General features: G+C 39.1%; 1 protein-coding gene across 1 annotated transcript in view; it reads right to left on the bottom strand.

Moving 5' to 3' along the window:
- The window catches only part of LOC136147905 (cytosolic beta-glucosidase), a 124,919-nt gene that overhangs the window by 42,497 nt on the left and 54,892 nt on the right, over positions 1-27,530 (bottom strand). Inside the window, exons 3-4 of the mRNA XM_065907248.1 lie at positions 20,896-21,692; positions 19,828-19,951 (exon numbers count right to left, since the gene is read on the bottom strand). Coding sequence (XP_065763320.1) covers positions 19,828-19,951; positions 20,896-21,692 — 921 coding nt within the window. The remainder of the gene's footprint in view (positions 1-19,827; positions 19,952-20,895; positions 21,693-27,530) is intronic.

Raw genomic sequence — 27,530 nt, 5'->3', positions numbered from 1 at the left:
CAGACATTTACTTATTAATGTTCTCTAGTGAAGTGAAGGAGGTTTCCAAGTCAAACACATTGTGATTGATTGGGGCAGACTCTACTTCAAAGAATTAAGTGTGCTTACTTATAATTCTGCAAAGTCTCTACTTTATAATTCATGTTTTTACCATCAATGAGAATTCCTAAGATCCAATTCTAATGCAAAAATATTTATCTCGACAGAGTTTGATTAAATAAAGCCAACACACATCATCCTGAGCTTGGAATTCATATTAACTTTAAAGACCAGAAGAGATGTGAACCAAAGAAAAGAAAGTCTTTTTTTATATGTGATAATCTTTCATGTCATGAAAGCAAAGCTACTAGATCTTAATTTTTCCAAAAACTAAATAGTTATGTGAGATGATAGAGGTGCTAATTATCACTACCATGGCAACCATAACACAATATATAAATGTATCAAATCAACATGTTGTACACATTAAATTTACACAATGTTATATGTCACATAGACTTCAATTTCCTTCACCTGGGGTACAAAAGTAGGAATTGGCTATGAAGTGGTTTTCTGAACCATGTTCTTCCCTGCTGGGCATAAAGTTAAGTGTCACTGGTAGGTTGGCAGTGTTTTGAGACCTCTTAACTTCAGACTGCTCTAATGTGGAATTTGTGAGAAATACATCAGAGCTTTGGCTAAAACTCCCTGAGACTCATGGAATTCAGGACTGGAAGGTGATCACGTCCAGACAGCAGCTGTGCCTTATATATTCCTGAATCCCCCACAGAAACAGGCACATGGTGGGTACTCAATAAATATTAGGTGATTGCACACACTTGTGGAATGACCATCCCACATGGGCAGACATCCTCTGAACCATCTCTTTGACAGATGAGCATCTGGCGTCTGCTTCCATGCCATCTATTGACAGGTATCTAATGACCTCCTGAGGACATCCATTCCCTTCCTCAGCCCCACTAATTATTAGAAAACTCTGGTTTATTTTGAATTGAAACTTGCTTTGTTGTAATGGGTCCCCATTGGCCTGAGCTCTGCCCTCCCCAACAACACAAAATGAGTCTTTTTAATCTTTTGCATGATAACTCATCAAAAACTTTAACAAAAATTACAGGCCTCTCCCTATATGAGATTATCTTGGGTGTTCTTTTCTGGGTATGATTTAGATTATTAATGTTAATGCTTAAAGGTGACTTGGATAAAAGACAATATTCCAGATATAAACTGAGTGTGATGCTCTTATATTTTATAATCAGGCAATCTGACACTATGGATGTAAGCAAAGCAAAGTTGTAAATGACTAAAATATATATGTTTGCTTCCATGGAGTATATTCAACAATTTTTATCAAGCTTCTAGCTTGACTTGTTCCAAGTTTCATTTCTAAGTCAGAAATCTGATCATGTCATTGTATTGCCTAATATTCTTTAATGGTTCCCACAACTTTCTTTCAATCAACAGAAATTTATTAAGCTTCTATTATGTGTATATGTGCTCAGTCATTCACTCATGCCCAACTCTTTGAGACCCCATGGACTATAGTCCATCAGGCTCCTCTGTCCATGGAATTTTCCAGACAAGAATACTAAAGTGGGTTGGCATTTCTTCTCCAATTCTGTTATGTACCAGGAACCATCCTATGTCCTGGGGTGCCAGAAATGAGCAGAGAAGCCCTCTCCTTCTGCCATTCAGCTCAAAGTCTAGGACAATGAGTCAAGAAACCAGTAAACAACTAAGAAATACAATTTCAGATGAAGAAAACAGGTAAAAATTGATTGGAAATGGGAGGCCATATATTAGATGCACAGGGAAAACCTCTGTGAGAAGGTGAAATTTAAGCTAAGACCTATTTGATAAAAAGAAACAAACCATCACAAAAGGAGCATCATGTTTTTGTTCTCTCCTAAGGAAATTTTTGTCACCTTTTTGATGACATTTGAAATGAACTCACTCAGCTTTTTACCCAGATCATTGGTTAAAATGTTACCTAGGGCATGGTCACAAGCAGACAAACTTTAGGCACCTAGAAGCTTCCTGCTAGACCTTCTTGTAGCAACATCTAATTACAAAGACTTTATATAATAGGCTCTAGGTTCAAACACCTCATTGGAACTGACTCAAATACATTAGCTTTTTTAGCGAGTAATATTGCGTTGTGTCTATGTCCCACAACTTCCATATCCATTCATCTGTCAATGAACATCCTAGGTTTCTTCCATGCCTAGCTATCGTAAAAAGTGCTGCAATAAGCACTGGGGTACTTGTGTCTTTTTCATTTATGGTTTCCTCAGGGTATATGCCCAGTAGTGGGATTGCTGGTTTATATGGTAGTTTTATTCCTTGTTTTTTAAGGAATCTGTTCTCCCTAGTGGCTGCATCAATTTGCATTCCCACCAACAGTGTAGGAGGGTTCCCTTTTCTCCACAGAGTGAAGTAAGTCAGCAAGAGAAAGATAAATATCATATATTAATGCAAATATATGGAATCTAGAAAGACGGTACTGATGAACCTATTTGCAGGGCAGCAAAGGAGACACAGACATAGAAGCTTTTGGACACAGTGGGGGAAGGAGAGGGTGGGATGATTTGAGAGAATAGAGCTGAAACACATACATAACCATACGTAAAATGGATAGCCAGTGGGAATCTGATGTCAGATATAGGGGACCCAAAGCCAGTGCTCTGTGACAACGCAGAGGGCTGCGATGGGAGGGAGGTGGGAGGGGGCTTCAAAAGGGAGAAGATACATGTATACCTATGGCTGATTCATGTTGATGTATAGCAAAAAGCATCACAATATTGTTAATAAGCCTCTAATTAAATTTTTTTTAAAAAGAATAATTACAAGGACTTTGCAAAGCAAATAATACACTTGCAAGGTTTCCAAAGCTGGGTAGAATTCCTCCCCTAATAAACTCCCATCAATAACAGAGGGGACATCACACTGCCTGTTGTGGGGCTGTTTTCCTCTCCAGGCAAAGCTACCTAGTGAGAACCAAAGGGACTTTAGATGAACGCATTGCAATGTATTGATACTTGTAGCACCAGCCCCAGTGGGAGGTTCACAGCTTGGTACCTCAGCCCAATACAAGTCAAACTTCCTTTCCAGGAGCAACCACAGATACACCTTCCCTGAACAACTTGCCTTCCTTAGTGGCATACAGTTGACTTGGCAGATGAAGCCTGCACTGAATGTATACGTGTTTACATAGAAGGGGCTTGAGGGCATTATTCTGGAAAGGGGGAAATATGGATAATGACTCCTCATATTATCACTAGGCCGAACCACCATTCCGCTGCGAGCTGGAAAAAGCAAAAGCCTTGCACATCTTCCTGGTGTTCTCCATTTGCAACACATTGTCTCCAAGGAGGAGAAGAGGGTGATAAAGGATGAGACGGTTGGATGGCATCACCAATTCAATGATCATGAACTTGAGAAAACTCCAGGCAGGAGATGGTGAGGGACTGGGAAGCCTGGCGTGCAGCAGTCCATGGTCATGAAGAGTCAGACACGACTTGCTGACTGAACAACAACAACAGAAATCTCCAAAGAAAGTACAATTCCCCCAGCCCCTATCTTTAGTTAGAATTACCTTGAGTAAATATTAAGCATGAATCTATTTAGATTCCAGTTGCTAACCTGTCAAACACATGAATTCACCCAAACTCTGTATACCCTACAGATATTCATACCTAGAGCATCCCCAACATTCAAGACTGCTGCTTAGGATGATGCAGGTTGTACTTTGCACAGCTCTAGAAAACACCCTGGACAGAAAGCCACTCTAGATTTGTTTAGTCTTTGTGATCGAAGTTTTCCAAAAAATATTTTGAGGGAAGGGAGCCTCATTCTATATGGCACAAAGATACCACATGGGCTAAATGTGGGACTGCTTCATAAACCCTCATGTAGGAAATGCCTTTCAAACATATGAGCTACTCTAAAAATAAATTAATTTAAAAAAATATGAGCCACTCAATGACATTCAGTGCAGCACTGTTTATAAAAGTGAGAAAAAAATCCATCATTTTGACCCCAAAGATCTATCAGCAAGCAAATGGATATTAAATATGGTCTGATCACATATCAGAATATCATAGTGCCATTTAAAACATGAATTCAAGCTAAAAGTATCAACATGGATAAACCTTATAGAATGTAATGTTGAAAGCAGTTATTGTGACACCATTTATATAAATACTAAGCTGCACAAACAATGTACAAATAGGTAATGGGTCCATGCATTTTGTAGCAAAATGTTTATCTAATGTGCAATTTGATGTCTATCATTTTCAGGATCAGGGTTATCCCAGGTGAGGGATGGAAGAAAGGCAATTTAGGAAGGGCACAGAAGGGCCTCACCTGGGTCAATGATATTTTTTTCACATAAAATATATGTGGCAAAATATTAATATTTGTTAAATCTAGGTCATAGTTGTATGGATACTTGTATTTTTTTCTGTATGCTTGAAATACCTTTTTTTTTTAAGTGAAAGAGAAAAGAAGTGAAGCTTCATTTCCCCAAAGGCGCTACTATGCTTCTTCCCCTCTGATAATGAGATCCCTATTAGTCAGTGGCTTTCCACTTTTTCTTTTTTTAGCAATAGTCTTCCTTTCAAATGAAAATTTTTATGGATTTCTAATATATATACCCAATGAAAGCTGAGGTGCCCCAGAGCCCTAATTTCTCACCTTCTCTCAATGTGACCTAACAGCGTCCCCAAAGATATCTCCACAGAACCCAAGGCTCCAGAGCACACAATCTGAACACTACTTTTACAATGAATAGTGAATCCCCTTTAACCCTGATGCCAGAAAGCTATGGGCCAGTTTTTAAGCTTTCTAGTAAACATTTATGTTCAGAACATTTCTAGTCTCCCTTTCCCTCCTGTTTCTGACTTGCTAGCTGGCATTTCTTTTCATCAAGAAGCTGAATGTAATAAAATGGCCTATCTTCAATAATTGACAAAAATTAATACCTCTCAACAAGTTAAACTGACATCTAACTGTCCTCCCTACTGCTATTCTCTGAATAACCAAGATTTAGCAGTGTTTATGTTATTCAAAAATACTTTTTAAAATAGAAATACAAGAAGAAGATGATTTTTTAAAGAAGCAAATCTCCCTTAAATAAAATGAAAGCAATAAATGACTCAGATTGAATGCAATTACCCACATTTATAAGAGAATCCAGCATTAGGAATATCAAAAGTTAAAAAATAATAGACTCATTTTCACAATATATACAAATATTGAATCATTATATTGTATACCTGGGACTAATGTTATATTATATTATGTTATATGTCAATTATACTTGAACAGAATAATTTTAAAAATTAAAGAATAAGAAACATAATATAAATTTCCCTCAACTACTGACCAATATACAGATACTCAATACTACATTTATGGGTACAAAAAGCTAGTGAAGATATTTCTTCAGCTTTAACTTTTTATATTAAGATACATTTATTTGTTCTGACAAGGAGATCTGATACTGTTCTTCTGAAGATGTCACATTTTCTGAAAGAAGTCTCCTCAACAAAACATTGTAGTTGACCATTCTAACATACCAAAGTTCAAAATCGTCACTCCCAGAAGATTCCACATAGCCCAATCATGTAAGTATGGTTGGTCAAACATGAAACATGTTTGCAATAGTCAAACAGATAAAACTGCTGTGGCTAGGGAAACAATCCCCCCTCAAATGGCCTGCTTTTAACACATGCCTATATAACAAGGAAAAAATGTCACCTAGTGAGAGCAGTCTCAGAGACAGCGCAGCATCAGAGAGCTAACTGCTGCTTCCTGGTTATGCACCCAGGCTCCCTGTCTCCCCCAGGCATGTACCCAGACATCATCAAGGAAGATCCCATACTTTGGCAGGAGCACCCTCACCAATCCTGGCTTTCCACCAGGGCCAAGAGTTGCCTGATCTTGGCAAACAAAATTCTCCCTTCACCAGCTACCCTGTCCTTGTTCCTCATTTAAAGGAAACAATCTAACCTCTTTCTGCAGCCACCGCTGTACTCACCTAGCCCTGGAATGGTCAGCTGGGATGTGGAGGATACTGTGGGGAAAAAAAAAAGACTGTCAACTGGAAGGGGGAATTTCAGGGCAAGGCAGGTATTTAAAGGAAGGTAGTATGAGGCCAGACAGAAGAGGACAAATGAATAGTGTGTTCTATGGTGATCAACTAAACCTCTAAAATCAATCTGCTTGCCTGAAAATCTACCTTAACAAGATCACAAAGAAACAATACATTGATAAATTCTTAAAGACTTTATTTCTAACACAAGACAGCTATTAGGCCATCTTTTAAAGCAGCACATGACACTACATGGGGGAAGAGATAAATGGAAGAAATGTGAAAAATTCAAAGAACCACAAAAAATGATTAAATGCATAGTAAAGTTTGCATCAGGAAGGTTACGGAGCCTAAAAAAGTCAGGTGAAGATAAGTCTAAAACATAATTGGATAAAAGTAAAGGCTGATGAAACACCAAGACAGGTTGAATACTGTCAGTTGAGGTGCCCATCTCTAGAAAACCATAGAAAAAGAATGGACAGTCCTCCGGGTGAGAAGATTTAGTTACTCATCTGTACAAAATCAGATTGGATGACCAGTATTATGAGTTTGTGATCAAAAACACACAAAGGGCCTTGTGTAGACTCAGACTATTGCTTGAGAACATTTAAAGGTTACTTCTAGAATTTCCACCAGGGAGTAACGTCAACACATTGACTTTGAGAATGGATATAAGGCCTGTGCAAAGTGAACACATACAGCAAATGCCCAGTTGATCCATAAAGAGTTTGGGTTCCAGCAACATACAATAAATTCTTTATTAGTTAGATAGTCAGGAAATAGAGTGCTCCAGCTAATCAAATATTTTCCGTTAATTGTTACCACATGCAGAAGGATTACAAATTTTTAAAGAATGAGAATAAATTAAAATACACTTAACACTGAAACTAAACTGATTATAATTTAATCTTTCTCTAATTATTCAGAATGCATTTCAGGGTCATCAAGAAAAGCATAAATTATCAGTGCTTGATGACTGTGCAGGAAGTCACAGTTTTTCTAAAATCCTGGTTAATAGATGCTGGGTAAAAAGAATTCACTGCATTCGTTATCATTTGGGGGAGTTATGTGCCAAGCATTTTTCTAGGATATGAAGTATGTCATTAATCCTCACCAAAAATAAAATTTCACAGATGATGAACTGAAGTTCATAAGAGTTAGAATAAGTTGTCCAAGGGTACACAACAGGAAAGAGTTGTCAGAGCCAGGTTTTGAGGGCAGAACTGTGTCTTTAAGGAATATGCTCTTTCACTATTTCAAACAATGTATTGTGTAAAAGTATTCATAAAATTTATTGCTTGTATGCATAAAACTTAAGCATAGTCGGTGGGTCAGATTGTTCGTTTTTCCAGACATGCTAAAGAATTTTTCTGAACCATTCTTGAGATTGCTATCATGTGTTCATAGTGGCAGAAACTTTGGGCATGAAATATTTTTATAGATTTTTTTTTTTAAATAAAAGGCCAACTGCTCATTCAAAGGCTCAAGAATATAGCTCAATCTTTGGACTAAATTAGCACAGCCTCAGCCACAAAACAAAATGATTTACCAATAAATGTATATACTTAATATACATTCATTTACTCACATTTTATGCAATGACCTAATTTCTGTATTAATCCACTCATATTTAACTGTGCAACATATTTGACTTGACTCAGATGGTAAAGAATCCACCTGCAATGTGAAAGACCTGGGTTCGATCCCTGGGTTGGGAAGATTCCCTGCAGAAGGGTATGGCTACCCACTCCAGTATTCTTGCCTGGAGAATTCCATGGACAGAGAAGCCTGGCAGGCTACAGTCCATGGGGTCACAAAGAGTCAGACACAACTGAGTAACTTTCACTTTCATAAAAGAACATTTAAAATTATAGACTTTAGGCTGAATTTATATCTATAAAGGAAATGAATTCAATTTGTGATGGAAGAAAAGAGTTATTTCATCAACAGATGTGATACATCCCTTCTCCCATCATCTACTTTTGCATCCCAAACATTCACAGTTTCACCTGAGACTTTTATGGCTTCTTGTTCACGTGTATTCACAAGCACCAATTAAAATTCTTCTGGGTTCAAATGCCTTCTGTTCCTTCACCTATAATGGTTTCACTTATCTCTAAAACAGGCAATAATTCCATAATGGAATTTCACAAACAAGGGGGGAAGTGGCTGAACTTTGGAAGGTGGGGAATCATCTCTGGCCATGATACTGTTTCATTAGCTAATCCCAGGAGACTTGGCAGTTCTGAGATGACCCTCATCAAAGAGGCTGGCCTTCCTTCCGTCCTCTGCACATAGCATTTCCAGATAAGCCTTAAGAATTACTTTCTATTCCAAAAGAAACTATTTTCATCTCTAGCACCACACTGACATTTCCATCATGTTGAAGAAAATCCCACCTAAACAGTAACTTGGGGTCAGAGGATCCCTGACCGGAGTTACCCCTTTGCTCAAAAATTCAGAATAGAAAAACAGACTTCACATATATGAAGTCGCTACACAGAATTCTGGTGGGAAGGTAATTCTGAAATTTGATCCTTCCTTCTAATTCAGGATCTTGCCCAGAGACAAAAGTTTCATGCTCAAGCAAAATTTAAAGAAAGTTAAAATTACTGCACTGCCTAACTGAATTAAATTACGCATTTATAGTGAAGCTTGAAAATCATACTTAGCTGTCTTAAAACTTGATAGATTAGGTGGTACTTCCCATGATCGTGTTTTGAAAGGTGATTTCACTGCTCGCGATTGTAACTGCCGAGGAGCTGTTCAGTTGGGAATTTTACTCTAATGCTTTGAACTGATCTGTTCATTCAATTTCCTCTTTGAGATTTTATACCCTCCACAGTAACTTTGTTAAACTTGAATCTGAGGTGACCCTTCTGATTCTGAACTCCAAGGGATAACTTTCTCAGGGGAAGAAAAATAAGGTTCATTTTCAATATGAATGGATAAAAGAGGAAACACCCAGACTGAAGGTCAAGAAAATGTTACCTGGAACTGAATCAATATCAATAGAAACAGTTCATTGAAGAGCAAGGGCTAATTTTATGTCCAGATAAAAAAGGTGCTCACATTTCAAATTAAGTAGCTGGGTAAGAAGAATGAAGAAAGTTCTTTTAAAAAGACTATTAATTATAATTCCTTAGACTTAATTTTATAGCCTAAGAAATTACCGAGAGTTCTTATAAAATATGATCCTTGACATACACGCCTAGAAAGAATATTTGGAGGGTCACATAATTCTTAAACTGAAAGGATCTCAAATGAATAGCTAGTTCACCCCTTTTGTTCTTCAAATGAAGAAACTGAGGCACAGTGAGGTGAAGTGTACTTACAGGAAAGAAAGGTCAAAAAATTTTAGCATAGATTTCAATTACTGTCAGAACAAACTCAAGTTTAATATCAAAGGGGTATAATTAGCACCCATGCATAATACCAATGCATGAAAATCGTCTTAATAACAGTAAAAACAATCTATCATTTCTTTAAAATTTTATTAAAAAGCAAAATGGTGGAATAAATCTAATACTTCATTGCAATTCCCAGGAGTAATTCATTTCTTCTACTAATCTAGACTCAATCTCCTAGTCACTCATTAAATGTTTACTGAGCATTTACAGAATGCTAAGTATGGAGCTCAAAACTCCCAAAACTGTATTCTGGTCAGAAATTTGTTTGTAAAAAAAAAATGGCAATTAAAAGTTTACTACATATTATTCCTGGCTCTGAGTGTTTATGCCTTTTAAAAACTTCCATTTTCTTCTAAAAATGGCTTTCTTCCTTCTTTTGAAGAATTATAGTAGGCTCTGTCTTCAAGAATCAAAGTGTTTCTCAAGTTCTATCTATTCAATCATCTTATTTGACAAATATTTAATTGTTACAGGGCTATGGTTGTGCAAGGATCCTATGAATCAGTTACAGTATCAATGTTTAATGTTTCTTTCATAATATTGTTGATTTTCTTACAGTGTCAAGCTCTCTATTGGAATATATATATATATATGGAATATATGGAATATATATATGATGCAGTTAACCAATAATTTATCCAATAACAAGCCTGGGAAAGCTGTCAGAAACCATATTTATGTCATATAGAGCAAACGTCCAGCATAAGCAATCTCAAAGTTATATAATAGATATTGAGCAACTGTCCAGCATATGTTGAAGTTATAAACAGATAAGACCAGACCACAGGTGAGATTAACACTGCTTAAGGTCTAATTAGCAATGCTGCAAATCCAGAGACTCATTTTCTCAGTGTACCCAGAGTTAATATCCACTGCTGAACTCACAAGACTTTGACTTACAAGACAAAATGTCATAATAATAATTCATAGTGAGGAATATCCTCTTCCAAGATTTGGAAAACTCCAAAAGTTCCCTGAGTAGGAATGGCTAACACCTGGCCATGCCCTTCTCTCTCTCCTTTCCAAGAGCCCACAGCTGTCCAAAGGAATGCATCTTAACACAGCTACCAAGACCGCCCCTGCCAGTCACACTGAGAAATTATTCCCATGTTCCAAAGTCAGTTTTTAGATAACTAAGAAGCCAGGTGGTAATCAGGTTATTTTGCAGATCAGGAAACAAGAGCTAACGCAGGCAGACACATGGAACCCCACATCACCTGGGCCCCCGGGGAAAACCTGACTTGCATCTTCTCCCACTTCCAAGACCCCACTCAGCACCTGGATATTCCAGCATTGCTCTCTCCCTGAACAGGTGAAAAAATTCATCATCTCTTCAAACTTATTTCTGTTCCCTTTGGATATATAGTCCGAAGTGGATTTTGCTGGATCATATGGAAGTTCTATTTTTAACTTTTTCACGAACCTCCCGACTGTTTTCCATGGTGGCTGAATCAATTTACATTCCTACCAACAGTGTACAACAGTTCTCTTATCCCCACATCCTCCCCAATACTTATCTCTTGTTTTCTTGACAACAGCCAAGAGATAGAAGAACTCCTATGTTTATTTGTTTGTTGCAGCATTATTCACAATAAACAAGATATGGAACAACCTAAATGTCCATCAAAAATTGATCAACAGATGATAGTGAAGTTGTGGTATACACACACACACATGCACACACATACACAATGAACTATGAGAAGAAAGAAAAGAAATCCTGCCATTTGTAACAACATGGATGGAATTTGAGGGCATTATGCTAAGTGAAAAGTTAGAAAAATACAAATATTGTATAAAATCACTTTCTTATGGAATCTAAAAAGCCAAACGTGTAAAAACAGAGTAGAACGGTGGTTACCAGAGTCTTGGAGTTAAGAGAGATGTTGTTTAAGGGTACAAACTGCAAACTAAAAGATAAATAAGTTCTGAGGAACTAATGCACAGTATAATGGCTATAGTCAACAATACAGTATTATAAACCTTAAAGTTGTTAAGAGACTAGATCTTAATTGTTTCTACTACCAAAAAAAGAAAATGATAATTCTGTAACATAACAGAGGTGTTAGCTAACACTAAAGTTGTAATGATACTATAATATATAAATATCAAATCAATGTGGTATACACCTTAAACAATGTTATATCTCAATTATGTTTCATTTAAAGCATGTGTGTGCTCGGTCATGTCTGACTCTCAGACCCCATAGACTGTAGTAGCCCGCCAGACTCCTCTGTCCACAGGATTCTCCAGGTAAGAACACTAGAGTGGCTTGCCATATCCCACTCCAGGGGATCTTCCCAACTCAGAGATAGAATCTGCATCTCCTGTGTCTCCTGCATTGCCAGCAGATTCTTTACTGCTTGAGCCACTGGGTTTTCATTTTAAAAGTATTACCAATTCCTTCCTTTTGCCCCCCTTTTAGGATTCTATTGACTCTATTCCTTATATTGAAAAGATAAGTCTTCTTCAGACAAATTATATTTTACAGATCTTTTACAGTTATAAAAATGCAACTGCACTTCTGTTTGCTGCTACCTCAATACAAAAACTCCTGGACAGACTGCCCTGACAATGGAGGGTGAGTTTAGAATCATCTAAATTTTTTAAAGACTATATAGCAGTATAAAGCTCATGGGGTATGGGGTAGTGGAGGACCTTAAGTAATCATCCCCTTGAAGCAGCTGGAACTGAATTGAAAAGAAGTCCAAGGGGCTTCTCTGTAGGGGCAGAGAATGCTATGGAAATAGAAGATAAAGATGGTTTCTAATCGGGAAGCACAGGGTAGATTCTCTGATGTGTGACTGAGCTACTGCTCACAGGGAAACTCCTGGAAACCTGCTCCCAGGAAGCAGACGCACCAGGTTCTATGTCTCAAAGAGGGTGTGCCTGCTAAGTCATGTATGTACCTCACCATATCAGTGTGGCCTCACTTGGGTTAAGTCTGATGAAGTAGCTCAACAACAGCAGTGTGTGTGTGTGTGTGTGTGTGTGTGAGTGAGTGAGTGATTTTGAACTCTGCCAAGTACCACACCAGTCGCTTGGTCATAGAAGACATTCTCGCAAACCCCTAAACTGATCCCACTATTATAGCCCTTCAGAAACATGCAAGAAAATAAAAAACATAAATTCTGAGACAGGAACTGGATAATGAGCACCAAACCTCCCCTTGGCAGTGGAGAGCACTAAGGTCCAAATTGTGTATTTTGGCCAGAGTGGTTGATATCCTTTAAGGTATAAAGTAACTATATCAAATATGAAACTAATATCTAACATTTTAAGGTGTTCTGGGCATACGAATACATAAATTTATTTTCACAACTGACTTTGGGTTAGGCAGAATGGCAATTAGCATCAGTCTCATTGAACAGTTGAGGAAGTTGACATTCAGAGAGTCCTAATGAGGACTTCCCCAAAGGCACCCCCCTAGAACACAAGACTTAGCCTTCTCTCTTCAGACTCTGCAGACTTTCTACTCTTCTACCCTTCATGTGGGAGAGGGACGACAAGCATGCTACTGAGCAGAAGTAGGGGAGAAGCAATAGAGGACAATCATCTGGCATGTTTCTCTTCAAAGTTTACTCTATAATCTCTGGTTGTCTGAGTTGATGTGTGGTCTGAGTATGTAGGTTGGTGGTGGGTTAGTCGTTAAGTCATATCCAACTCTTGAGATCCCATGGACTGCAGCCCTCCAGGCTCCTTTGTCCATGGGATTTTCCAGGCAAGAACACTGGAGTGGGTTGTCATTTCCTTCTCCAGGGGATCTTCCCAGTCCAAGTAGCAAACCAGTATCTTCTGCATTGCAGGCAGATTCTTTACCGCTGAGCCACCAGGGAAGCCCTGTAGCCTTGTAGGTTGGTGGGATACAAATACATTGGAAATTGTTTTCTTCATGACTTTTCAAATTCCACAAGTCTATACACTAGCATGCTTGAATAATTCTGTGAACAGCCTTTGAATCTCGTTCTTCCTTCTCTATTCTGACCTTGACTCCTCTTCACAGGCTCCATTCAGTCCTGCAGGGAGCAACAGTATCAAGTGCATCTGACATCCCAGCCTCCACGTCCCCAAAGCTGTGAGTTCTCCATGAGCTATGAGATGAACTGCTCCATGGGGCTGAGTTGACAAAGGTTTATCTTGAGAAGCAACAAAACAATAAACATGGAGTGGGATTCTACATTCGGGTAATTCAGTCTCTATTCTGAGCTTGCAATGGATTTTTAATTGGTTCGTTTTTCCAAAAGGTCAATGTGTCAAATTTTGAGCCTTTTCCTTAATTCTTAGGATATTTTCTAACACACATTTAGAAAAACACAGGTGCTTAACACATTTTGTCCAGTTAAATGGGCCTCGGCAATCTGAAATTGACATAGGCAGGTGGCTGCCAGGTCTGCACCACTTTAGGAAATGGATGTATTTCTCCCTTCCCAGATCTCCACTGGAAGGGAGGGAGGGAGAATGCTGACAGACAACAGCAGGGTGATTCTGAGCTCAGCATCCTATCTTAGTGGTATACCCAAGCTGCAAGATTTATAACTTTCTTGTTACAATGCATCAGCTTCAACACTTTCAGTGAAGTCTTCAATAACTTCGATGACATCTTGCTGAGGGGTTTTGTCATTAAAAGCCTAAAGCTGGTCATTAACAAACCTTCTCTGCAATCATCTACTGCTGTGCTAACTCAGGCATGGATCTCACTGGAAAGTTCGGCTGGCTCAGAAACTTTCCAGAAGGCTGCGTTTTTTTCCCATGTGGGGTATATTTCTTTAAGAAAAGGAAATACAGTCCCCAATCATTTCATTTCATCATTTATTTCTCATTATCCATTGACTAACCCTTCTCTGAAAGACACAACCAAATTCGACAAACATGTGTAGAAAGCTACTTCATGACAGAAACAGTGCTCGGGGCTGAAGATGTAATTATAAAAAAGACACAGCTCCAACTCTCAAAGTGTTCAGAGATATCCCCCTCCCAAAATTAACTGTCATTTATGGAATCTTTCATAACATGCCAGACTCTGTATTTAGGCTTTATAAGCATTATTGCGTTCATTTTTCACCATGCTTTAGAAAACAGATATTTTTATTATCCCCATTTAAAGATTAAATGACTGAAGTGTTGTTTGTTTAAGAATTTCCCCCCAAAATCACTGAACATGAAGTGGAAGAACCAAGTTTCAAACCTGTATCTTGGCTGACATCAAGCTAGCTGATCTGCTCCAAACAACAGGATTGGGCCAGGAAGAAGGTGAAGACCATGACATTTCAGCTGAGGCAAGACTGAGGGCCATGCCGCGGGGAGACACATGTTCGGTAGGTGTGAGGAGCAGGTTGAACCCAACTGAAATCTGCTTTTATGAGAGTTTACGTCATGGGTCAAGTATCACCCACTGAGAATAACTTCTCTGGTTTCTCACACTTTCTTACCTCCTCAACATCTAGATTATTAAGGTATCCCTTTACGTGTTCTTGGGCTTCCCTTGTGGCTCAGCTGGTAAAGAATCCGCCTGCACGGCAGGAGACCTGGGTTCAATCCCTGGGTTAGGAAAATCCCCTGGAGAAGGCAAAGGCTACCCACTCCAGTATTCTGGCCTGGAGAATTCCATGGACTGTATGGTCCATGGGGTCACAAAGAGTCGGACACGACTGAGGGACTTTCACTTTCATTTACGTGTGCTTATACATAGACTTTATAAGAAATTAAAAGACACTTGCTCCTTAGAAAAAAAGCTATGACAAACCTAGACAATGTATTAAAAAGCAGAGACATCACTTTGCCAATAAAGTCCCATATAGTCAAAGCTATGATTTTTCCAGTAGTCATGTATAAATGTGACAGTTGGACCATAAAGAAGGCTGAGTGCCGCCAAAGAATTGATGCTTTCAAACTGTGGTGTTGGAGAAGACTCTTGAGAGTCCATTGGACAGCAAGATCAAACTAGTCGATCCTAAAGGAAATTAACCCTGAATATTCATTGGAAGGACTGGTGCTGAAGCTGAAGCTCTAATACTTTGGCCACCTTATGTGAAGAGCCAACTCATTGGAAAAGACCCTGATGGGAAAGATTGAAGGCAGGAAGAGAAGGGTACAACAGAGGATGAGATGGCTGGATGGCATCACTGACTCAATGGACATAAGTCTGAGCAAACTCTGGGAGATAGTGAAGGACATGGAAGGCTGGTGTGCTGCAGTCCATGGGGTCACAAAGGGTCACAAAGACACAACTGAGTAACTGAACAACCACAATATATAGACTTAAACTTGCCTGCTGGCACCAGAGCAGCCAAGACTGGTGTAAATTTTATGAATATAATAAAGATTCAAATCATGTGAGAAAAGCCTAACTCTTTGAAGATCACTGCTTCTTGAGCATTTACAAAAATCCCTGTGACCGAACAATTCCAGCTACCCAGTTATTTGATAGTTGTTTCTGCTGCCAATTATTTGATATTTCACTTAATGTGGCAACCTCTCCAAATGAAGTAATGAATGGAGGGAAGTCCTGGCTGCTAGGTCCTCCATAGGATTCAATCGTAAATAGCCAGAGGGCCAATGCTACCAGCGTTCATTAGGAAGTTTCCCAGAAAAAAATGATGGAAAAATTGCAGACATGGCAGGGGACGTTCTGTCATAACTTAGAGACATGAAGAGGGACAGAAATTTTTTTTTAATGTCCTGGGATTCTATTTTTTAAATAATAAGGAAAATAACTTGAGGTGATAGATATATTCTTAAAAGTGCACATTTGGCAATGATAACAGTTATTACCATTGGTTGAGGGCTTACTATGTGCCAGGCAATTGCTTGGGGTGTTTAGCACAATAGCTTATTAAATGAAATTTTTACAACTCTGCCAGGGAAAGCGTTACCCCATTTTTATAGAGGAACAAGCTGAGAGTTTGGGAGGTTGAATCATGTGCCCCTAGTTGAATAACTGGAGCTGGAATACAAGCCCAGTTATATATTATTTCAAGTTCTTGTGTCTCCACTGTGTTGCTTTTCTCTTATCCATATCTACATTAATTAAAACAAAACCTGTTTAAAGGCATTTAAATAATGCAGTGATTAAAAAGGCATTCGCTGATTTCTCCCTTTTTTTTCCTGAAATGACATTTTCCTCTTTTTTTTTTTTCTTCTTTTCTCATAAGGAAATAGAAACATTAGCTTTCTTTTTACAGCTCAATTAATAGCTGTGGGATTTTACCTGAGGAGATTAGTAAGGCCTTCAGGCAGACGCCATTGATCCAACTACAGTGTCATTATGTGCCTGTCCATATGCATGATGTGGGAGGGAAGGCTTTGTTCCTGAGAATCACAAAGCCATCATCCATCTGACTCCCTGGGTTCTGGCGGCCTCTCACCTGCCGTGCTTCCCACAAATACCTTCCTCAGCTTGTTATTGCTTTTAATCGCTCACAGGGTGGTTCTTCCCAGTAAAGTGCTTGCCAGTCAAGATCATCGGCATTACCTTGGAGGAGTCTCAGGAAATTGATCAGTTGCTTCAGCTCCCTTCTGATGAGAGGGAGGATATGGGGCATCTGAGCTCTGTCCAAGGTCATAGGACCTGCTGGCTCCTGCCAAGGCAGCTTGAAACGCTTTCAAAGAATTTATGCAAGCCCAGGGCACCCAATGGTGAGGCAAAGTTTCTAGAAGTGTGGTGGGACAAGCAAGTGCTCTCAGTCAGAAAGCCCTGGACTCAAATCCTATCAAACACCCAAGTAGTGGCAGTAACAATAATACTTTACACATTCTGCCTTGTTCCAGCAAATATTACTTATAACTTTTTGATCTCAAGCAAATGACTTAGCCTCTTTGAAACTCAGTTTTCTCATCTGTAAGATAGGAGCAATGACCTCATCTCACTGTCTTGAAAATAAAATAATGTGATGGCATCAATTAAGACACTTTTTGTTCCAAGTGATAGAAATCCAATCAGAATCAGGTGAACCAGAAAGAGCACTTAATTATAAGTAAAAGTAATGTCTCTCAAAAACATGTTTGCAGCTGAGTCTGAGAAAAATTGGAATTAGAAGCACAACTGTCCCCCTGATCTCTCCCTGGTTTCTTGTCTCCATTTCCCTGGGTGCACTGGTAGCTGGTCCCCACCCACCTTCTCACTACCCCTAAGCTTTACATGGAAAAGCATAGCCACCAATGGCACACAAAGTTACATCACCTTGTCAATCCATGCTATGAGACAAGCAAACTGATTGGTCCAAATTCTAAATCCCAGGGAAGAATTGGGGTTGATCCACCTCATGCCAAGTGCCTACATCTAGATCAATCAATTATCTGTTGACAAAGAGCAGTCGTTTATTCTGCTTACATAGCTATCCTCGTGGTAAGTCTAAGAACAGGGGCAAGGTGGGTATTTCCTAGAAAGAAAAGGGACTAGTTATTGGAAAAGAGTTTCACTGCAGAAGAGAGAACTGGTGTTCCCTACAACAACATATGAAAAATAGCTATCACTATATCTAGTTCAGAATAGATACACTTATAGTGTTTTTGGTCAATGTGTAGATTTCTACACATTTTGAAAAACTACATTTTCAAAAAATACAATATTATTTGTTAATTGCAAATAATAGAAATCATAATGTTAAGAATCAGAAGAGAATGTAGATGCTGTGAATAATTAACGGTTTAGGTTCATACTTTTCCATTAATTCAACAGTACAATAGGAATTCAATAAGTTCGAAAGCAGGATTTTGTTCCTGACCTTATCTTCTCTCCTATCCCTCACAAACCCAAATCTTCTCACATTTTCTTCTCTTGCCTTCAGTTACTGTTCTGTCTTTAAGTTATCTTAGTTTGAGGGTCAACCAGTGAGTTTTGTAGAAACGACTAAAAATGACTTCAGAGAACAAAGAAATGTCCTTATGTGTTAGCACTAAACAGAGCACCAAGATGGGAATAAAGAAAGACAATTTCTACTTTTTCTCTTTTTTCCCTAAAATACACAGAACAGTGTTGAACAAGTCCTTTGTGGTCCCTAGGGCATCCATAAATCTGATGATCATAACTAGCCTACTTGTCTCTTGAGGTGAAGTTGGGAACATTGGTGTATTAGCTATGAGCAGGATCATTTATAACCCACTCCAGTATTCTTGCCTGGGAAATCCCATGAATAGAGGAACTTGGCACGCTATAGTCCATGGGGTCGCAAAGAGTCAGACATGACTTAATGATTAAATAGCAGCAGCAGGGTCATTTATAGGGAGAAGTGGGGAAGAATCTCAGAAAACTAGAGATTTCCTTTTCTTATCAGAAGGTGAATTTCCACACAGAGGATGAATCTTTTTTGTGTGTAACATAAAAGAATGATTTTGCTTGTGTAAAATTGTAGAAATCCAATTGCCCTCTGTCAATAAACCCCAGGGCTGGGCGAGGAATTGAGTCAATATATTTGAAGTTTTGGAAAGAAACCACTTTGTGTCACTTTCCAGAATTCCTTCTCACTGATTCCAGTATATTACTGATTTAGTTTGGAAAGAATAATTCCAGGACCTCTCAAACAGAGTGAGGAGAAATAACTGCCTATCATGGTTTTTAAAAAAAAAGGAAATTGAAAGTCTCATTTTCATTGAATTTTGTTGCTATGATATGATTTCTTTATAGAGAGGAGAAATTAAATTTATGAAGCAACAGTGTTCCAAGTGGAAGCTAAAAGTGAGAAATTAACTAAGGCAGAAATGTGTGTTACCAGTTAAAGATTATTTCTTCACATTTGTTTTCAAATATGAAAAGAATTCCATTGGATAAAAGGAGTTACCAGAAGAACAATATTGCTTGAAATAAAATTCACAGATTCTATATGGCAAAAAAAAATGTCTACTGTTTGGTTACACTTTAAAAGAAACATGCATTGATTGAAGACACATACCACTTGAAAGTTTATTACACAAATGCTTGATTTTGGTCCTTTAAGAATTCTGCCAATTCATTTCTTGATAGTTAGGATATTAAACTATGCCAGTAAGCATGCTCTAGTTGGTCAGTGCCGATCTATGTGTAATAACTAATGCTCTCTCCCCAACAGCCACCACTCCTTCCGTTCATGTCACCTTCACCCAGGAGTCACAAAATACTAAAGACTGTCGCTTTTTACTTGATTAAATTTCAGCAGGTTGAAGCTAGGCCAAAATTCTCACCTTCCTCTTTCCTAAATACTTTTTTCTTCCCCCTCTGTTAATTACATAGCTTTACACTGATTTACATGAATTTCAGCTTTCAAAATCATTGGTCTTTGCTGAATGCAAATAGGCACATGGGAAAATCATATTAAGTTTGCACAATTGATCTTTCATCATTTCAAATGGTACCTTTGAACAGTTCCTGAAATGTCTGTCTGAAATACTCCCAGCGCTGAGTGTCATCAAAAGATGTGGGGTCACCCTGGGGAAACCCATTCTCAGTGATGTAAATTACAGGGTTATTATATGTATCCTGAAACGAGAAAGCAGAAGTTTTATTCCAAACAGATATGTAAAAAAAAGAATCTCATAAAATCAGGTGCATTACCCTCTATCTTCTCTAAGCAACAACCCCAAAACTAGTTTTCATCAAATTGCACTGACCCTATTAACTTAATTTTCCGCGCACTGACCTTTTACAACTAACAATGGAAAAGAAAAACTGTGCAAATATCCATGAAGACAGTCAAATGACTCTTGTTATAATGAGAAGACAGAAATATCTTTCTTCCATCAGCATCTGCTGATTGTCATTGCTCCTTAACCCTTTAGTCCCCCTCTCCCCAGCAGCTATATTCTCTATCCTCCCGATAGCAGGAATCCTAAAAAACTGATAACTCAAAACTTTCATTTCAGCTACCTAGATGCCATCCAGTGTAACAGAGACCCAAAAAGGATTCAGCTATTTCAAACCCCTATTATGCCTTTTAGTAACTCAATTGTGACCCCAGCCTGAAAAACATGTCCAAGGTACCACTGTAGCTACAACTGAATTTAACAGCAAATCCTAAGTCTAATCATGACTTTGAAGCCCTTTATCCCTGGTGGCTCAGACGGTAAAGAATCTGCCTGTAATGCAGGAGACCCAGGTTTGATCCCTGGATCAGGAAGAATCCCTGGAGAAGGGAATGGCAACCCCACTCCAGTATTCGTGCCTGGAGAATCCCATGGACAGAGGAACCCGGCAGGCTCCAGTCCATGGGGTCACAGAGTTGGACACAACTGAACAACTAACACTACTATCAGCTAATTATCCCTCATTGACTTCAACCTTAATCACCTCTTCCCAGGCCAACAAATGTATATGCTATTGCCTAAAGCATTCATTTTTCAGGTCTTTATACACATAGATACATGCCCATCTTCCCATCTTTCCACATTTGGGTACACATGGATGCAAACAAATACTGCATTTACCTTAATGTATTTCAGTAGCTTACGTATTCCCCACGGCACCACACAGACCCAATTCAAACTTATCCAAGATGGGTCTGGAAAAACTTCAACCTCCACATCCTGGAGTAAGCCCAGTTCTCCTTTCTTGTTCTCCTGGTTCTTGACTAAGCGAGTCATGTAATACTGCACAGCAAAGAAATCAGCAGTGCCTTTGATCATCCTCTTCTCTTCTTCTGTAAATTCTGGAAGCCGTGACGATGAGTAGCCCTGCTTTTTACTCATGAGGGCAACCTGAGACTTGACAACTTCAGGATAATCGCCATCAATAAATATGGGTTTAGCAAAGAAGTCCAACTGGAATGCCATGGCTCTTTTAACTGCCTCCTGGTCAGACACTGCGGAGGGGTCTGCTGGTTCCGCCCAGCCAGCAAAAACTGACAGAGATACCATACCCTTCTGCTCTTTTCGGAATAAGGAGTCATAGCTGTGCCAGGATCTGGCATGCGCTTTAATCAAATTATGAGCTGCCTGATAAGCTTTAGTTCCAATGTGAGGCACACCAGGAGGAAATACACCAAATTCATATGCCATCACGGCAAAAATATTAGGCTCATTTATGGTGATCCACTGCTTGACTCGATCCCCAAATGTACTGAAGCAAAACCGGGCATATTTGTCGAAGGATTCGATGATCGCCTCTGAGAGCCAACCTCCTTGGTCTTCCAAGGCCTGAGGCAAATCAAAGTGGTAGAGGGTCACGATGGGTGTGACCCCATTTGTTAACAAATCATCAATGATCTTGTTATAATAGTCAATTCCTAGGAGAAAAATAAAAGAAAGTATGAGAAGAAAAGTCATCTTCATTATGCTGACAATAAATAAGGATTGGGAGAGGATCGGGAATAATAATTTCCTAAAAAAACTTTGATCCAAAATAAGGTTTATAACTTCCTACCATTTGGAAGGAAACATGAAGTCCAAGGAAGATTGGCTGATCAGAGACAAGAGAATGTGATGGGGTGACACAATTACGGAAGCTGTTACATTCTGAAAGGGATTCATTTGGACAGGTTGCTATCACGTAACTTTGTGCCAATGGGACACTTACTGAAATTATTTTTTTTAATTATTTTATTTGTTGGGTGGGGGGATAAATTTGGAGTTTGGGATTAACATATACATACTACTCTATATAAAATAGATAACCAAAAGGGACCTAGTGTATAGTCCAGGGAACAATAGTCTCTAAGGAAAAAGAATATGAAAAAGAATATATATATTCCCATATATATATAAAACACACATATATATTCTTATAAATATATATAACACATATATATAATATACATATATATGTATATGTAACTGAATCACTTTGCCATACATCTGAAACTAACATTGCATTGTAAATCAATTATACTTCAATTAAAATTTTAAATTTACATGTTCATATTTTTAAAAAATTATTTTCTTTGCTTGTTTGCATGTTTGACTTGTCACTCAATTCCACTAGAATTGTTGTTATTGTTGTTCAGTCGCTCAGTCATGTCCAACTCTTTGCCACCAAATGGACTGCAGCACACCAGGCTTCCATGTCCTTCCCCATCTCCTGGAGCTTGCTCAAACTCTTGTCCATCAAGTCTGTGATACCATCCAACCATCTCATCCTCTGTCATACCCTTCTCCTTCTACCTTCAATCCTTCCCAACATCAGAGTCTATTCCAATGAGTCAGCTCTTTGCATCAGGTGGCCAAAGTATTGGGGCTTCAGCTCCAGTCTCACTCCTTAAAATGAATATTCGGGATTGATTTCCTTTAGGATTGACTGGTTTGATCTCCTTGCAGTACAAGGGACTCTCAAGAGTCTTCTCCAACACCACTGTTTGAAAGCATCAATTCTTCAGTGGTACTCAACCTTCTTTATGGTCCAACTCTCGCATCCATACATGACTACTGGAAAAGCCATAGGTTTGACTAGATGAGCCTTAGTCGGCAAAGTGATGTCTCTGCTTTTTAATATGCTGTCTAGGTTGGTCATAGTTTTTCTTTCAAGGAGCAAGCGTCTTTTAATTTCATGACTGCAGTCACCATCTGCAGTTATTTTGGAGCCCAAAAAAATAAAGTCTGTCACTGTTTCCATTGTTTCCCCATCTATTTGCCATGAAGCAATAGGACCAGATGCTGTGATCTTCATTTTTTGAATGCTGAGTTTTAAACTAGCTTTCTCCTCTTCTCTTTTCACTTTCATCAAGAGGCTCTTTAGCTCCTCTTAGTTTTCTGCCATAAGAGCAGTGTCATCTGCATATCTAAGGTTATTGATACTTCTCCCAGCAATCTTGATTCTGGCTTGTGCTTTACCCAGCCCAGCATTTCACATGATGTACTCTGCATTAAAGTTAAATAAGTAGGGTTACAATAAACAGCCTTGACATACTCCTTTCCCAATTTTGAACCAGGCCATTGCTCCATGTCCTGTTCTAACTGTTGTTTTTTGATCTGCATACAGGTTTCTCAGCAAACAGGTAAGGTGGTCTGGCATTCCCATCACTTGAAGAATTTTCCACAGTTTGTTGTGATCCACACAGTCAAAGGCTTTAGCATAGTCAACGAAGCAAAAGTAGATGTTTTTCTGGAACTCTCTTGCTTTTTCAATGATCCAACAGATGTTGGCAATTTGATATCTGGTCCCTCTACCTTTTCTAAATCCAGCTTGAACATCTGGAAATTCTCAGTTAACACACTATTGAAGCCTAGCTTGGAAAATTTTTGAGCATTACTTTGCTACCATGTGAAATGAGTGCAATTGTGTGATATTTCAAAACTTCTTTGGCATTGCCTTTCTTTGGGGCTGGAATAAAAACTGAGCTTTCCCAGTCCTGTGGCCACTGCTGTGTTTTCCAAATTTGCTGGCCTATTGAGTACAGCACTTTAACAGCATCATTTTTTAGGATTTGAAATAGCTCAGCTGGAATTCCATCTCCTCCACTAGCTTTGTTGGTAGTGATGCTTCCTAAGGCCCACTTGACTTAGCATTCCAAGATGTCTGGCTCTAGGTGAGTGGTCACACTATTGTGTGATCATATGACCCATCATAATCTGGGTCATTAAAATCTTTTTTGTATAGTTTTTCTGTGTATTCTTGCCACCTCTTCTTAATATCTTCTGCTTTGGTTAGGTCATGAGCCTTGGCTAATTTACCTCTGGGTCCCCCAAACCCTGGGACAATAGCAGAAACCTAGTAGAGACCCAATAAATAGCTCTTGAGTGAATGAATATATTTCAACAATATTCAACATAAAGTCAAGAAGTTGAACACAATGACTGCCTTAGTGCTTCTCCAGACAGGTCAGTCTTACCAGTCTGAGAAAAGAGACTCACTGAGCATGGACAAGGGCTCAGCATCAGTCCCAGGGTGTGAGTTACAAAGACAAAAAGCTAGGGGCTTGACACATTAAAGAACTTTCCACTGGAGAGTTTGCTCTAAATTCCTGACATAATTCATAGGAATACCTGGGCTTCCCCATTGGCTCAGATGGTAAGGAATCTGGCTGCAATGCAGGACACCCAGGTTCGATCCCTGGATTGGGAAGATCCCCTGGAGAAGAGAATGGCAACCCACTCCAGTATTCTTGCCTGGAGAATTCCATGCACAGAGGAGACTGGTGGCTACAGTCCACAGGGTCACAAAGAGTCAGACACGACTGAGTGACTACGCACAGCACGGCATATGGCTATGTCGAAGAGTGTGGAGGGAAAAGAGGAGATATGTGTCTGCGTAGAGCTGATTCACCTTCCTGCACAGTACAAACTAAGAAAACATTGCAAGGCAACTGTTTCCTGGTGGCTGTGCCTGCAACGCAGGAGATCCAGTTCAATGACTGGGTTGCGAAGATCCCCTGGAGAAGGCTACCTACTCCCGCATACTTGCCTGGAGAATACCAGTGGACAGAGGAGCCTGCTGGGCTACAGTCCACGGGGTCACAAAGAGCCACACACGACTGAGCAACTGTGCTTTCACACTTGCACTCCAGTAAATACTTAAAACAATAAAAAAAAATTTTTAATTAAAAAAAATAAGAGTTTGGAAAGAAACGAAGAGAGAAGCATTCCTGTTTTGAGAGATGATTTCCTGAATAATAATTGTAAATTCATATGCAGACTTGCATTGCATTCAAAGTTTGCATAGAAGCAGGGTCCCTTTATCTCTTTTTAAGGTTATTATCTTCCAATTTTACATAATAATTGAGACATTTGTGTACATTTCATTTATTCAATCATTAATTTGTTCATTCCTCAAATACGCATTTAGAGAGACACTACTACATGCTTGATTACAAACATTATAAACACTCTCCTTGTACTAAGAAAACTTTAATTATAATAGAAATCAGGCATGCTTAGTTGCTCAGCAGTGCCCGACCCTTTACGACTCTTTGGACTGTAGCCTGCCAAGGCTCCTTTGCTCTGTGGGATTTCCCAGGCAAGAATAAGGGAGTGGGTTGCCATTTGCTTCTCCAGGGATAATCCCAACCCAGGGATAAAACCTGCATCTCCTGTGCCTCCTGCATTGCAGGCAGATTCTTTACTCACTGAGCCATCAGGGAAGCCCCTTAAATGTCAGTAGGGATTACAAATAAATTCATAAGTAATTATCACACAGTATTATTATTAAAGGTAAGTCCCCATCCCAAAATGAGGGCATATGAAAATCTACTCTGAAAGCAGAGTAGCAGCATGGTCTCAAAAGTGAACTATGGTGACAGGCTACCTAAGTTATATCCCAAAACCTTCACCTGCTAGTTCAGTGACCTCAGGAGAGTTACTTTATCTCTCTGAGTTATCTTTTCTTGTCTGTAAAATGTAGGCAATAATAGAAACCTATTTCAATAATTGTTCTGAGAGTTTAATGAGCTGATAAATTGAACATGCTTAGAACAGTTCTTGGCACAGTTAACTATGATTCTAATAATGATTATTATTGTTATTGTTGTGATGAGTGACATCTAAACTGATCCTTAAAAGATGATACAAATGACCCACATAAGGTAAGGAGGAGAGATCCAGAAGAAAAAAAAGGAAACAAATGTGCAAAAGGCCAAAACAAGAATGGAAATAAACTAAGACCTCGCAAATGTGAACAGTCTGCTTATTCCAAGTTTGCAGCAAGGAGCCAGCCATTATCACTAGCATCTGGCAGATACTCAAAGGCCATCAGGCAGGCAGGAAAGTTTCACAATAAAAACAACGAGCGGAGGATCCAGGTACCTTCTGATTGAAAGCTGTTGGCACAGGGAGGCTGGACGTGGGCTAAATGAAACCAGGGCCTCTTGGGTAATTGGGTTGGGGGGCAAATTTGCCTTTTTCTGATTGGTCCTAAGTTCAAAGAAGAGGACAGAGGAGCAAAAACAAAGAAGGGGCAATTGTTGGCCATATTCTGACTTTTCTGGGTCAACTGCTACAGAAATTGTGGTTTGGCTGCCTGGACTTTTTATGAGGGTCAGAGTTTTACCATCACATATGGCATGGCCATTATTTGTAAATTCATTCTCTTAGAACAATATGGCTCTTTCTGATAACTGAAAGCTCACAATAAGGAGAATGTATAGCTCAGCAGAAGGGGAATAAGAATAGTGAGAGGTAAGCAGCATAAGCAGAAGCCGAATTATGCAAGGTCATGGGTTATATGTCTGTCTGTAAGAATGGGTAGTTTTTAACAACAGCTCACTTATTTTGCAAGCATGAACATCATGTGGGTCATGCATAGCAACTCCATACTTGGAAGCCCCTTTTGCATGCCATTACTCACTGGGTGGACATAATAAGTTACACCACCCAGAAGATGTCCAAGTTTTAATCCACAGGTCATGTGACTATGTTAATTTACTTCTTGTGTTACTTCAAAGGGACTTTGCAGATATCATTCTGATTAAGGATCCTGAGTTGGGAAGATGTTTCTAGATTGTTCAGGTGGACCCACTCTGCCACATGAGTCCTTAGAAGTGAAAGAGGATGGCAGAAGAGTGGGTCAAAAAGATGCAACAACAGAAAAAAGAGGCACAAGAGGAGGCAGCCTGAGAGGGATTCAACCAACTATTGCTTGTTTTGAAGATGGAAGAAGGGAACCAGCAGCGCTGAAGAATGCAGATGGCCTATAGAGGCTGAGAACGGTCCTCAGTTCACAGTCATCAAAGAAAAGGAGACTCCAGTCCTACAACCACAAGAAACTGAATTCTGCTAACAACATGAATGAACCAAGAAACAGAGTCTCCCTTAGATCTTTGTAAAAGAAATGTAGCCCTGTAAGCGCAGAGGTTTTTATTCTGGAGAGACCTGTGTCAGACTTCTAACCCACATAATTCTAAAGTAGTAAATTTGTGTGATTTTAAGCAAGTAAGCTCGTAATAATTTGTTGTAGCAGCCATGGAATACTAATACACTCACCAAAGTTTATAAAGCTTTCCTCTCTCTGTAAAAGATCATTCCACCATTCCATCTCTGGGCCTCCGTAAGCCCATATCTCCTTTGTAAAATGGAATATCCAAAGATTTGTATGATGGAATCATCTTGATATCGGACTGTGTTAAGGTTTTCATAGTCAATGCCTTCCACCAGCTTTGAATACAAAAGTAGTATCAACTTTCGTGTTTTGTATTCAT

This window comes from Muntiacus reevesi, chromosome 16, assembly GCF_963930625.1.
Source record: "Muntiacus reevesi chromosome 16, mMunRee1.1, whole genome shotgun sequence".
NCBI classification, from domain to species: Eukaryota; Metazoa; Chordata; class Mammalia; order Artiodactyla; family Cervidae; genus Muntiacus; species Muntiacus reevesi.
This window is presented reverse-complemented; position numbering and strand designations above follow the sequence as displayed.